Raw genomic sequence first — 15,050 nt, 5'->3', positions numbered from 1 at the left:
CTGGTTGGCTTTCCCTCCCCCCCCCCCCCCCCACCCCAAATAGAAAAGAATGTGAAAAGTCCATGAAAAAGGTCCCGGGGTTTCATTTCAGCGGCGCTCGCCCGCTGCTTCTCTAATGCGTTTCATGTTATGTTGCGTTCATAGATGCCTTTACTTTCAACGCAGGAGCCAGAATATAGGGGTTAGCTGATGTTGCCTAGCTCCGTCCTCCTCCTTCTCCTTCACTCCCCCCCTCTCTGTGACTCATGTGGGTGTTGGGCTGAAATAGTTTGGTGTAGTTTTACATTCCTTATATAGCCTCTGAGGAGTGAGGAGAGGCTAGGGCTTGCCTGTGTCACAGACAGTGTCGAGGCGGAGTAGGCTCTGCCAACAGAGAGAGAATCTGCTTGCCCCAGCTTACTGAACTCCCAGGTTTGGGCTAGTGGCCGGACCTTGAGGACAAGGTAGGTCTGGCGTGTTGGGGTGTCTTTGGTGCCTGGCAGTGTGTCAAGAAGGGCAGTGACACCTGGTAGGAATGTGGCTGCAGGAGTGGCAGCGGTGGTCGGGGGGTTCAGGTACAGGGGTCAGTAGTACAGCTGTAAAACTCCAGCTAGCACCGGTGACACGGCCCTGTGTCTCAAGTTGCTCTTGCTTCTTAAAATTCCCAGGTTATTTAGTGCCATGTCATTCACTGTTAATGTGAGGAGACGGTCAGGACATTTTTTTTTATGATTGCACAGCTGGAGTAACAGTGTTAAACTTTAATAAATATCGAGGCCAGTTGTATTTCCGTGGGAAGTGCGCCTGTGTTTGATTCTAATTAATTTTGAATGAATAAATGATGAAGTGATTAAAACGAGTTTCCTCCTCCAGTCACCGACCGAAAAAAAAAAAGAAGTAATTGTTGAATATCGCCGCCGTTCCTTACGTCCGTGTGATTAATGATGCCGACGTTGGCTGTATTACTCATTTTGTGTGGAAGTAAACTTTAGTTTACTTTCAACTGTTCCTGTGTATAAATGTTCTCCTCACAATAGAACACAGGGGATGACAACCCATTAGTTTGTCTGATAAATGTTTGAGTCCCGTGTCCCGGCAGCACGGCACCGCTGGTATTTCTCATCTGCAAATATTAGAGGAAAATTCATTCTTTTCTTTTTTTTTTACCAAAGGGCATATTTAATCTTTTTATGCAGCAAAGTTATTCAAGATTTAATCCACACAGACACCGAACACATGTTTGTGTAAGACAGTTGCCGACAAGCAGCAGGCAGCAAAATGGTGAAGGAAAATGGGATGTTTGGATTTTGAATGCGTTTCCTTCTTTGTCTTCCTGAAGGCGATGAACGTATACTCCGTAACCCTCATCGGCCCAGCGCCGTGGGGCTTCAGGCTGCAGGGTGGAAAGGACTTCAGCATGCCCCTCACCGTGTCAAGGGTAAGGAAGTGTTTGTCATCTGCTTTTGTGTTTCCTTGCCCTTTGTGATCGCAGAGTTCTTCGCCTCATTGTTACCGTTATCTTAAAAACTAGCTTTAAAAGTCAATTTTTTTGAGTCCGTGGAAGATTGGGTTGTATAGATTGTAAAAAATACGATGAGTGATGATTATGTGACACGTTGAACCTGCAGAGATATTTAGAAATTCAAAAGTACCAAGAGTCTCCAAAAAACACATACACACCTGCTGTTCACAGTCTTGTTGTGTTGCGTAAACTAGCTCCTTTCTGTGTTACTTACAAATACTTACTTCTAAAAAAAAAGTGGCAACTGAATAAGCAGTCAGGTTCCTCTTGTACTAGGAATCAAGAGATGCCACAATGGAAAAAACGGCATATTTGGGGAACCACCGAACCTGCGACTCTCTTTAGCCGCTCGTCTGTTATATTTGTCCGTCCTGGACTGTTTAGCTTCTGTACTAACAGCTAATGACATAAACACCTTTGGCCTGGGGTCTGCTAAAGAAGTGCACTTGGACTAGTAAACAACATCTGCAGATACAGTGGTGTTCAGCGACACAATGGTCAAAAACGGCAGCCTTATTAAAGCCTTTATTTAACCTGAAATATGCTGCTTTTAAAATTTTGGCTTTTTGGTTGTGACGGCTACTCATTAACCTGAAATATGCTGCTTTTAAAATGCTTTTTGGTTGTGACGGCTACTCGCTGAACAGCTAACAGAAGTATCCTTTTTTACTGAAGGCAAAAAAGAGGAGGTTAAAATGCAGTTAGAGCACCCTTTTCCTTAGCATGCAGCAACTACATCTGATAGATCAGTGTTTCCCAAACTTAAAAAAAAAAAAAAAGTCAATAGACATTATTCGTAAACTCCTGGGAAACAAAATGCGAGACGACCCAAAAAAAAAAAATCTCTCGTGACCCACCTCAGGGTCCTGACCCAGTCTTTTGGAAACAATGTGATAGATAATGTTGAAACTAGGATTGTAATCCGAAAAAAAAAATATTGACATAGCTACATGAGACCAGGCAATTATTTCTCTGGAACTTGTTGGCTTTTTTTTTCAGACTGTGGATTAAAAGTATTCACTGGTCTCACTGACTTACTGTCAGTTGTTTTGTGGCGCTGTGTTCTCTCTCCTTCTTGGGTCATTATGTCTACACTGAATGACCTTACAAATACGCTATAAACTGCCTTTGTTATTGAAGAGAGTCCCAATGACTTTCCAGGCCTTATATGTACAAGGCTGCTACTGCTTTGCCTGACAAATACACAGCCACGTTCTCGCAGTAGCACACGTATGCTCAGGCGTATAAAAGTCGTTCCAGTTTTGGCCACACAGAGCTGGTATTTCACTATACCCCTATTCTCCACTGGTATTGTTAGACAGCAGCCTGTGTGGACTATAACTTCTAGACTGGGTTGCATATGAATTTATCTCCTCTGTTAAACATTTACAGTGTACTATGTCAAAAATAATCTGGGTTTTGATAGCTATATAGTGAGTATTTACCGTCAGTTCTTTCTCCACTCCTACCAGCAGCCATAAAATACTGTCATCGGTGCACATTTATCCATGCGGTCAGGCCCTTATTTATAAGTTGTGACCAAGAACAGTTGCATAATTGAAGAATAATGAGCCGAAAAACGGCTGCGGAATGACGAACTGTAGTGCGGTGCTCTGCTTAGACAGCTGTATATACAATGTGTCTGTGTGACAGCAACATCACGTTGAGGTGTGAGTAATACCATAGTGAGGATAGCAGTTTTCATTGGCCTTGTCAGTACTTGTCTTGTTTCTGCTGCACTCAACGACAGGCTCAGCATTCCGAAAACACAATGTTCCTCCTTAGATGCCTCACAAGAATCACGATCATATGCAAGTATAAAGACAAACAGATGTCACTGTAATGTAATTCGACCAAAACTCCAAAACAAAGGACATGTTTTTGTTGGCACACGGTCTGACGTTTAATGGCCAATAGGTGAGAAAGAGCTGTCTTGAATTATCAGCAATAGGTGAGAAAGAGCTGTCTTGAATTACCTGTGTAAATGCATAGTTTGGAGTATCAATAAAATTGACCAACAAACCCAAAATACTATAACTATGTGCAAAATTGTAAAAAAAAAAAAAGATTAAAAATGTCAAAAACATTCTACCTGGTCCTCATAGAATACCATGACTGATGACAAAAAAAATGGCTGAAAAACTATTTTATTAGAAATAAAAATTATTACTAAATTATTACTTTTGCACAAAAATAAAAAATAAAAACAAACAAAATAATCACCTGAAACAGCACGCTTTATCATGACTTTTGTGAATTTTTTTTTTTTTTTTTTAATTAAATGCCCCCATCCCTCCCAAAAATATGTCCAAATACCAGTTTATGCCTCAGTGCCATTAGTGGCTCATCATACTATGACTTTGGTGGAAAGAAAAATGCACATTTTATGCTGAATACTTTCATTGCTGAGGCAGGAATGTGTTTCACACATTGCACCATCCTTTCCATATATCTTGTCAGACCTCTGGTCAACGTAGGCAGTTTCATGTAAGATTCACAGCTGCCCCCAGTCTGATGGAAAAAATAAAACCAATTTTTTTCCCCCCTGCCTAACAACCGGTCAGTGGCTAATATCTATGTGACCCAGGCCTCAGGGTGTGCAGGAGTAATGAGGATGTGACATGTTCTCTCTTTTTTTTTTACCTTTCAGGGACTGTTGCTTCTCCTCCAGCTTGTCATAAAAAGTTAGACAGTGAATCACACAGTCAGGGTGGGTGGAAACAGCTCAGCGTAGGGATCTAAACCGGGGGAGATATACAGTATCCCCGAGTAACGGGAGGAAAAGTCAAGCATGTACTCACTGAGCTTAGGTTCGATGACTTTAATGTGTGGTCTCATCCTTCACAGACTAGCACTTGATGGGATAAGTAGTTGGACTCTGACAGTCGGCTAAAAGAGATTACGCAGTGAGGAACATGTGTAATGACGGGACAAAAACCTTGTTGGAAGCTGTTGGTTATACAGAGTGTAAGCAGTAAGTCAGGAGGAATCAATCTGCCAAGTGTTTTTTAGGGGCGGAAAACGAGACGACGATTGGACAGGATTTACACAGTAATGATTTAGTTAAATTATATTTAGTCTCACAGGCTGGAGGTTGTGTCATAATTTATTTGATAAAAAGTAACAGTAGTTATTGTTCTCATCGACTTTTATGAACCTGGAAAGCCGCGAGTCTGGTGACTTATCACCCGCTTGTGCGTCACTCAGTTTCCTCGCTCTGCCAACGCTCATGTTTCTTTTCCTTCCTCCTCCATCCCCGAGCGTGTTTTCCCCAGCATTCCTGAGATTTTTTATGTGTCCACCCCGGTCACTGCCAACAGACCATCTCCTTGTCTCCCCTCTGTGTCCACATGTCCTCCACACTGGCTTTGCTAATCCACGTGATGGACTCCCCCAGTCTCTGTGGAATACTTCTGCAGTGACTTCAGAGAGAAGCAGACCAGGCCAAGACAAACTGTAAAGTCACGCTTTGACCCATCACAAGATGAATAAAGCCATTTATCAAGTGAAAACTATGTAGATAACTTTTGACACTTTTCTGTAACACTGTCCCACTTCTTGGCGCTCGTCAACTTCCTCACAGACGTTTTAGGTTTGAGAAGTTTTCAACTGAGAATTTACTTTGTCCCTTTTTTTTTTAGTCAAACTAATAAAACTGTCTTCATAAAACTGGTCAAAGCCCAGCGTGTAACAGAACACCACACTGTGCTTCACAGGAACCATCTCTATGTTGTTTGAATGTGGAAGGAAATACAAATCCTAGTCTGAACAAGGCAGATGCCTTTTGTACAGAGGCATTTTTGTCGGGATTTGGACTTTTTGTAATCACTGGTATTCAACTAGAGTCAGACTTACTCAATACTGCACAGTGGCAAAATTCCGATTTTAAAGGGGAAAATAAGAAATTGTATTGAGGTAGAGAGGCTGCAAAGCTTCTGCTACAAGCTAGCACAGGATCCAACAAATGAACCAGAATGGTTCACTGCAGGTGGATGTGAACTGTTTTGGTTTATTTTAGTTAATTTAAATTTTTTTTCCCCATTTTTCTACACATTATTGACATGAGTCCAAGGTATTTTGGATTTAGACCCCCCCTAAAAAAAGAATAAATGCATATTTGGCTTATAGCACAGCCAAACTTCAAAAATCTTCAAAAATATACCGTAGTTGCAGTAAATTACTTGTAAGTTCTTAACATGACCCATTTGTCTTTTGATAGGACTAGGCATTTGTCGCATGTTTGTATATTCATAGAAATTAACATGAGTTACAATTGAAAATGGTTTGCGTTGAAATGGTAACATTTTTAATAGATATATTAGAGTTTCTAACATCAAGTCATTGTCAGGATTATTCTCTGAAATGCGAGTCAAAAGTTCATCCATGTCTTGGACTCGTCTGTCCTTTCTTTTTAAAAGCTGCTCTTCTAGAATCATAACACTGCCCATTGAGTTCTGGTCTCTTTGATTCTGCCTTCAGAAACTGCCCGCGCTGCCATTACCATGTTGGGAACTATTCCCACACCATTATCATGTTTGTTCTTTGACTGAAGATGGTAGTTTTCGTACGTCAAATGAAGTCTCTTTCCACGCGTTTGTGCCAAGATTCTGTTTCAGGCATAAAATTAGGGAAAAAAAAAAAAAAGTCCTGTTTGCTCGGTTCCACTCGAGCATACCACAGTCTGGTTCTGCCCTGAACCCCCTGTTGGGACGTTCCTTCACTTATCTGCCTCAGATCTTGTACTAGTGATTGCATAAACATTATGTTACCATCTGGTTTCTGTTGGCATGCCACAGAAATCAAATGTTCACAGGAAATTACCGATGATGTCATGCCAACATGTGAGCGCAGAGATTTGTAAATTTGTCATCTTTCAGCCTCCGCAGCTGGACGTGTCACTAAATCTTGTCTAAAGGTTCGTCTGGCTTTTCTGCCTTCTGTTGCTGCGGTGCCGAGCCGTACGCCTCCCGTTCAACGTCACCACTTAGACTCATTGCAAAGGCAAAGTTAGGTGAAGTGAGCCCTGGTGGTGGGGTGGGGTAAGAGGGGGTGGCTTAATAATGCAGTTCTTTACAGATGGGTTGCCCATAGGGAGTGTTTTTTATTTTTTTTATGATGCTCTTAAGATGTAAACATCTCATATTGTGATCAGAGCTGTGGTGTTTTAGGGTGAGTTGGTGCCGCTAGGTGAACCACTGCAGTCATAACGGGGCAAACACATACTTGAAGGTTTGGATTTCCATTTCTCAGAGGGGTATTTATGGCTTTGCATCAGCTGTGCTGTGTGAGTGATGTAAGGACAGGGTGTCTCGCGGCCCCCAAATAGCCGTGGAAAGAATAAAAGTGAGCTGGTGCAGAATTACACGACCAATATATCCGGAGCTGTACATAAAAGCAAGAGTATTATTATTTTAATCAAAAAAAAGAAGCTCCTTCCAGCTGAGAGCAAGAACGAGGGACCCTGGCTCACCCCCTAGGTCGGTCACTGAAAGCACTTCAAAAGTGAATTCAAGATGTTGCACTCTGAAAGGCTGGCTAATTCTTTGAAATATGATATCTTACCAGAAGGACATCAATCCACAGCTTTGCCAAAAAAAAAAAAAAAAAAGCTCTGAAACTGACATTGAAGCAAATGTTGCAGTTGTGAATACTTTTAGTCTTCAAAAAAAAAAAACATAAATAAAAAAAATGATACAACTGGTATAAAATGAGGTCCAATCTTGTTTGCACCAAGTCATTCCTGACAGGATGAGGCCATTTTTCTTATTGGACGGCTTATATCAGAGGCGCTGACTCAGCGCACTGTGATGTCGTCATACATCAACGGTGCTACAGCTTTGCGTTTTGCGAGGTGCAGCGAAGTAAGTTTGGTCAAATACGTGTTTTCCACTGTCCTTCGGTGTATTGACAAACTGCTGGGGGAGGTGTAAGGTTTCTGTCGGCCTCCTACCAACCAAAGGACTGAGCGCAGCAACTTTAACGGCAGCCTTCTCAAGTGAGGCAGCAGCTGCACTCTGAACCTGAGCCAGGAGCACAGGTGTTTGTGTCCATCACTAACTCAACTCATGGGGTGCTGCTTGTACGTGCACATACAAGCTCCAGGGCCCGTCCGGGTTCTTATATTCACTTCTTTGTCTCTCAACTGATATTTATTGGTCGGCAAAGAGTGAACTTGCCTCAAACGAGCGTCGACAGCAGGTTCTGTGCCTGTGATGTCACCGATTGTGCAGATCTGTCAATCAAATGGGAGATATTGGCATGCAGTAAGATTAATGTACTAGCTCTGTTTATGTGGCTGCGAATAAACAGAAAAAAGACCTTATTGGAACAAGAAAAATGATGTCAACAAACGCAGATGGCGCCTGATTGAGACACACAGCTCTCCACATGTCAAATATTTGTGTGTGATTACAATACTCAATTAATTTATAAGCAAATATAATTCTAAATATATGTGATATTTTTAAACCCTGAAACTCAAATCAAGTCATTTCTTTTTTTTTTTTTCTTGGATTTTGGCTGGGTATGCTAATGGTTGAGCGCTAGCCAGTCTGTGGAGCTGTACCCCTTGCCCTGTTGGTCCTTAAACCATAACATTGACCACTCTACACCTTCACATGTTAATGTCCAAGTTGCATTTCACTCATTTTCTTTTTAAAAAATATTTATCGCTTCCATTATCAAGTATCCTCAGAGGCTTTTTTTAAAGTCAAAGAATCTTGCTAACTCTCCTACCTCACTTCTTCTTTGGTGTTTAAACACCAGACCTTTGATGTTGAGTCTTCTTCTTGCCTCCTTGGGGAGATTTCAGGTCAACATATTTTTAATGCGTTGTGTTTCTTCCCATATTTACATACAGTGATTGTATGTACTGCGTCTTCCGGAGATTAAAGACTTTCTAATGTGTTACTTTCCCTGGAGACTCTGGTGGTGCTTCTGTTGCTTAGTTGTTGTTTAAAACTAACACAGTAATTGTTGTTGTACCTTAAGGTACTAAGGTTTTACAAGCTGGTATAACCAGTCAAAAAATGAAGGCAGTTCTGCAGCTGTGGCACGATGCCAGGCTGTCTCTCTCTCTGTGTTTTTTTTTAAGGATACGTCACATGTCCATACCATAGATGCTTTCCTCCAGTGTAATTTGTTTGAACTCTTTGAAGCCTTTTCTAAACTGGGGGAATGATTTCTTTTCAACTTTAATTGCTTCCACTGTGCAAATCAAATGCAGTAAATGTAATGTTCAAACTGGGCAGTAAAAGAAGTGTAGTTTGGATTGCCCACGAGGAATGCATTCCCTCCTATTTTTATCTCTGCTGCTGCTGTTTGATTCGAGGCTGGCTCAAACCGCGTAGCACGGAGATGTTATTCAGTTTGCACTGTCGTCATTTTTACACCCCGTATCACCTTTTTTTACCCCTCTCTCTCTCGCTCACAAATATCCAAATGTTTAAAGTGCAAATTCAAAGTCGTACCCCAGTGTGATAATTCACCGTGACGTGGCAGAAAAGTATTGATTTGAACCTCTAGGTCCTCGGAGTTTTTGATGAGCTAACATTGGCAGGAATCCGCGACATCACAGACTAATCCCAAAAGAGGTTTGCCAGAAATCCCAACACTGGCTCCTTTATCAGATCCTGAACACTTTGTACTTAGTTATCGTAAAATGTGACACCAGTGTGGATTTTTATTAAGCCACACAGGGAAGCTGACAAAAACCATTACCAAAAAAAAAAAACCGTGGCACTGCCCCTGTGCAAGTCTATCTATAAATGCCCCCCCCCCTTATTATAATTATTTTCATTACCACTATGCATTTATGTTTTATGTATTTTCTTTTAAGTTTTTTTTTTAACGCAGATATTTTTGTCTGATTCTGATAAATTGCAATTAATCGGAAGCTGCCCTGGGATTAATCAGATTATTATTTGACAGGCCTGTTTTTTTTGTGTTTTTTTTTCAAAGCTTCCATTGTACTTTGTGAATAATTGAAGATTGTCAAAGGCTGTTGTTAGTCGTTAGTTTCTTTTGTTTATCAATGCACGTCGGTATCACACACGAACTAACATGAATGAACATGTCACTGCTGCGGTGGTCAATAAAGGGTGTGTGCAATGGTTTTATATCAAGACTGAGGTTAACTCATGTTGTTTCTATGACAACAGAAAAAAATGTTTCGACTCTCCCAAAAATTTTATTTTTGAATAATTAGAGCCTTTGTCCGCGGTTACAAAACCACCATCACAACCCACTACAATTGAATGTACTTCCTGTGCAGACTGGGGCATGTTCTACGTGTTCATAACCTATCGCCTGCAAAGCTGTGACTCAGCGTGTCTGCAGTCTGTGTTCCACCAGAACAGGGTTACGTCTTGCTTTTGTCAGTGACACGGGTCAATGACTTACCTGTCTCGAGAGGGGAAAAGTGGATGGTTTGTTCCTGTAAATGGTGTGACTCAGCGTAACATATGGTTTTCAGCGAATTCCATCTGCACCAAATTACACACTGATGACTGATGACATCATGATGACATGCAATGTCTGTTGCTGGCTGCGTTGAGTGAAATATCTCGAGCAGCTTGTTGGAGCCAGACGCAGAGACTCCCTGAGGTGATTATTAAGTGGTCCTAACAGAACGCTGCGGCAGAGTCAAACACACAAGACTTCAGAGAGCTGTAGATTTCCTGCACTCGCTTTGAGGTTTACTGATACGCTGCGTGGAAAGCGACACCTACACTTTTAGAACTTTGGAAGTTTAAGAGTAAGTAAAATGTATGACTTGTTCCAGTGGGAACAGTTTGATGGAGTTAGGGATTCAATTTATACAAAGCGAACATAGTTTTGGTGAATTTAATCTCGTGGGATAAAATGTTCGTGTAGTGTTTAGGGCACCCTCTGCAGGGGACAAAGGGAACCGTCTTGCTCTCGGTTTGAAATTGTAGAATACATAAATTTGTGTGTACTGAATTGTACATTCATGGTGAGATTAATACTTAGCCTAATGGAGAGGCTCTGGTAAGGACTTTTAAAATATATGACCTTGAGGTCGGATGCTGATAATTGGTGAGCCCCAATTTAGAACTTGGAATAGCTATTCCCTTCCCCTGAAATAAGCCCATGGCCCCCATTTTGGACCCAACATATATTTAGAAGGATGCTGATAATTGGTGAGCCCCAATTTAAAACTTGGAATAGCTACTCCCTTCCCCTGAAATAACTCCACGCCCCCCATTTTGGAACTTGCTGATATCTAGAAACATATGGTATCCCAGAAGTTTCACTGGGACACAAAAGGTATTTTTCTGTCCAACAAAGGTATCTGTACTTTTAGATAAGGGTACCCGTGTCTACACCTTAAAGCTTGAGGTTTTTAGATTTAGAAAAAAAATTCCATTCCAAACTCACCGAAGCATTTCTTCATGGTCTCTGCTTTTTGCACTGGGACACAGTAATGCTGGAAGCAGATATTGGCCTTTGTTAAGCTATTCACATAACGTCATCAGTAAAGAATTGTACAATTTTTTTTTTCACGCTTGACTCTTCTTTTTCCTCCAGCTGACCCCAGGAGGCAAGGCCGCTCAGGCTGGTGTCGGTGTAGGTGACTGGGTGGTGTCCATCAGCGACTCCAATGCGGAGGACATGACTCACGTGGAGGCACAAAACACGATCAGAGCTGTGACGGACTCCCTCACCCTCATACAAAGCAAGTAAGTCACCTGGTGGTGGTGGTGGTAGTGGGGGGATGCTGCAAACCTCTCTGCGATCACTCACCCTCCTTTTTTATCTTGGTCAGCAGCATAAATCAGCAAAAAAGCACATTTCCTCTTTAAGTCTTACTTTGGGAAAAAAATGAGATAGCACAGTGTCCTTGAATCTTGGCCCAATATGACAGATGGTCGCAGACGCATTCCATTATTTACTTTACTGATGCTTGAGTCAGTTTTAGATTTGGAACTGGATCAAATGTACACTCATAAGTCACAAACCTGACTTGCCAGAGTAATTCTTATCTGCCGGAGGTTGTTTATCTGTCCCATTTCATCTTTTTTTTTTTCCTAAACAGTTGTAAACAAGAATTTTCAAAAACTGCTAGAGAGGTTTACAGATTTATTTTTTAATCGAGCATTTGCAACACATTCAAATTAAAAAAATGTTTTTGAGACATTTCCACATGTAGACCCAATTAAAAAATGTACATAGCTCCTCCTCCTCCTGTAGGGGGTGCTATAGATACTTTTGTCCCTCCGTTATTTGTGAAGTGGTGTTCAGTTTTTTCTCTTCATGGATGAGTTTGATCCAATCCCAGCAGTCTCTGCGCCTACAGTCTGGATGGTTAACCAGTCCGTCAGTTGGCCACAAATAGGCTAGAATTCACTACCATTCACACCTACATTTACAACTATGTTCAGTTTAGAGTGAACAGCTAACCTAATCAGCTGTAGGAGAAAACACACACAGTGGTTAGTAGAGATAAGAAAATACATATTTTCAGGTTCTTAATAATATTTCAAATCAGGGCGAGGCATGTGGAAAAACTGTCTGTCCCCTAGGGGGCATGACAGACGATAATTGAGAACCACTGCTGTAAGGCAAGAGCACCAACCGCTCCTCTACTACGTGTTGGAACATTGTTGATATATTTCTGTCTCCTCTTGTAACCCGGCCAAAACATTTTGACAAGAACAAGTCGTATGTTTATGCAGAGAGACTTTTGACTGACGATTAGATACAGGAAGAAAATCCACCTGTTCTCCTGGGGTTTTAAAGCACCAGCTGCTGGCTGACCTCTGTGGCTGCTTTTCTCAAATCAGACTGTTAGAAAACTTAAGTGACACTCTCCCCTGATGCATACAAAGTACAACTTTACCACAGGAGTACTTTTTGTTTCTGGGCTTAAAATCTTGATTTAATCTTGAGATTTTATTCTGTCACACAAGCAAAGGTTTTATTGGAATATTTAAATCTTATGGTGATATTGTTAACTAGTAGTTACCAATTTGGATTTAGATTCTTTGTTTGGTTTTTCCTACTCTATGTCATATTGTTTTTCTTCGGTCGGCATCCTTTTTAGCTTCATTACTGCCACCCAGTGGGCCTACTTTGGTGTGATCTCAATGGGGTTTAAAAATTTCCCAGGGTTTAATATACTATAATATATAACACGATTAATATTATAAATGTAATGTAGCTCTATATAAATAATGCAAATGAAGGTAGATTATACTAAAAATCAGAGAGAATTTTCCGTCTCTCAAAAAGAAATAGTAAGTAAACAAAGCATAGAAAAATGAAAAAGTTTATTAGAATATTTCTTTATTTTACAAATATTACAACCTAATTTTCAGTAGTTTGTTTGTCTTTTTGATATCACTTTAAATTGAAGTACCTATGAGAAAAACATACTTGCCGGATATAAAATAATATAAAACACCACATTTACTAAAATAGACATGAACACCGTTAATTTTCTCCTTGCTCCGTTTCACAAAGTCAAACCTTTGTATCTTTAAAAAAAGCAAGAGCAGCAGAGAAATAGTCCGAAAGTCGAGTGCTGTCGGTTCCACAGTCGGTTCTTTGATCAGGGGGGAAGTACTATTTTTGTAGGAGACGGTGAAATTTGTAATATGCCTCAGGAATATGATTCTGGAAAAAATGGTTTCTCCATTTTACAATGCGATGTTATTCAGTGTGGGCCAGGGAATGTAATATTCTAATGTGGAATCGGTTTATTACCGAGTGCAGTACGAGGCAGCTCTCATACCTGCTCGCATAATGGCTGCCAGAAATTCCGCACTGATAAAGTATCTTCCCAGCCTGCAGGCCAATGCATTTCATCACAGACTTAATTATAAGAAAAAATACTCCCCTCCCTGAGAAAGATGGAAGGAAACCATTCAAGAGTCTTATGTCTCCAGAAAAGGAGAAGCTATTGACTCGCTAAGTAATAAAGTTGCCTGGCTGCCGTCACGGGACTCATTTTGATTCTGTGATACTCGTAAGTGTAGAGGTTGTGATCACAGCTGTAACAGAGCTATTTTCACATCCAGTTCCTTCTGTTGTTTCCTGCCAATAGACTCAGCTGTTATGGCTTGACAAATGTGCTTCGTACACTTAGTTTGTCGAGTCAGAAGAGCCACATGTATTTCGAATTACTTTCCAGATGAGAGCCGAGGCACGGCCAAAGACTTTAGAGGCTTTTCGGGGATTTCTCTGCAAAAATCGCTGTTTTTGTTTAAAGGCTGTTTATTGGGTCTTTTACTACATAACAATCAGAAACAGAAGTAATTAGGTTAGGGGAGAATTATATTGGAGGAAAAAAGGCTCAACCCTCTCATTTCCCACTTACTGTCATCTTTTAAGCCCAGAGTTTGTGAATCACAAAGCTGCTCTGGTTTTTGGGCCACATCGGGAAAGAGGGATTTGTGTTTTTGCCTTCCAGCAAAAAGAACCTCCACTTCACTGGTTTAATTCCTAGTCTTTTTTTATCTGGAGTTTTTCTGTTCCTCTAGTATGTTCACCGGTTTTCTCCCACAGACGAAAAACATGAAATGGAATAAATTGTTTTCTACAGATTGTCCAAAGGTGTGGGTGTAAACGTTTGTTTACCTCTATACGTGGCTCCATGATGAATAGTGTTGAATTGCCCAGGGTGTTGCCCTACTGTCGCCAGACCGTTGTCCAGATCGGCACCATCTTCCCCGGCGAGGCAGAAATGACAAAGTTGTAGAAGATTAATAGACAAATAATACATTTCTATGGGATTTTATTCTGGTAAAAAAAATATTGAAAGAGCATTTCTGTATAATTGATGGCAACATTTTTCCTAACAGCCCCTGATGGTCAGCAGTTGTACTGCATCTAAAGCTGCCCTTGAAATTTCATTGAATGATGGCTTTTAGTCCATCTCTGAAAAAGCTTAGTTTCTGGTCATAAAAGTAAAGTAGATTTTCTTACATATAAAACTTAACATAAAATCCATCAGGTTTGACACTTTGGAAAAAAAAAACATTTTGCCACATTCTTGCTAGCTTTTATAAAGAAGAACTTGATAAATAATAACATGTGACAGATAAACTCTAATCGAGTTTTTATTTTTGACTTGCAGTACCACCATCAAATCTCTGTGGAAACCCGTTGGTGTTAATCAGTGAAGTGCTGACACTAAGAGCCAAGGTTCTTATATCTTATATAAATATCCCTGCTCAGAAAAGGAAAGGATTGACTAATGGAGAAAAGGTTAAAAAAAAAGAAACTTGAAAGAAGGCCGTGCTTAGAAACAAACTGAAAGACTTGAAGATATTAAAAAACCTCGACTCAACCTTTATGTCTAATGTGTGTTTTAATGTCAGAGATTAGATTCTGCGGTTGGCTCAGGAGATGGGGGAGGAAAAAAAAATGAAATGCTGCTCTTTGCTCACAAACGCAGTGCTGATGTTGCACTTTTTTTTTCTCTTTTTCTTCCCCTCTCTGCAGATAATGTCAGGCACTAAACTCTGATGTGTTAAGTGCCTTAGAAGGAGTGTGTGGTAGATGGTAGGTCAGCGTATGTGTGATT

At 40.7% G+C, this 15,050-nt stretch overlaps 1 protein-coding gene across 1 annotated transcript in view; it reads left to right on the top strand.

Moving 5' to 3' along the window:
* The window catches only part of pdlim7 (PDZ and LIM domain 7), a 50,994-nt gene that overhangs the window by 3,554 nt on the left and 32,390 nt on the right, over positions 1 to 15,050 (top strand). Inside the window, exons 3-4 of the mRNA XM_017039320.2 lie at positions 1,319 to 1,417; positions 11,051 to 11,202. Coding sequence (XP_016894809.1) covers positions 1,319 to 1,417; positions 11,051 to 11,202 — 251 coding nt within the window. The remainder of the gene's footprint in view (positions 1 to 1,318; positions 1,418 to 11,050; positions 11,203 to 15,050) is intronic.

This window comes from Cynoglossus semilaevis, chromosome 15, assembly GCF_000523025.1.
Source record: "Cynoglossus semilaevis isolate Cse_v1.0 chromosome 15, Cse_v1.0, whole genome shotgun sequence".
In the NCBI taxonomy this organism is placed as follows: Eukaryota; Metazoa; Chordata; class Actinopteri; order Pleuronectiformes; family Cynoglossidae; genus Cynoglossus; species Cynoglossus semilaevis.
This window is presented reverse-complemented; position numbering and strand designations above follow the sequence as displayed.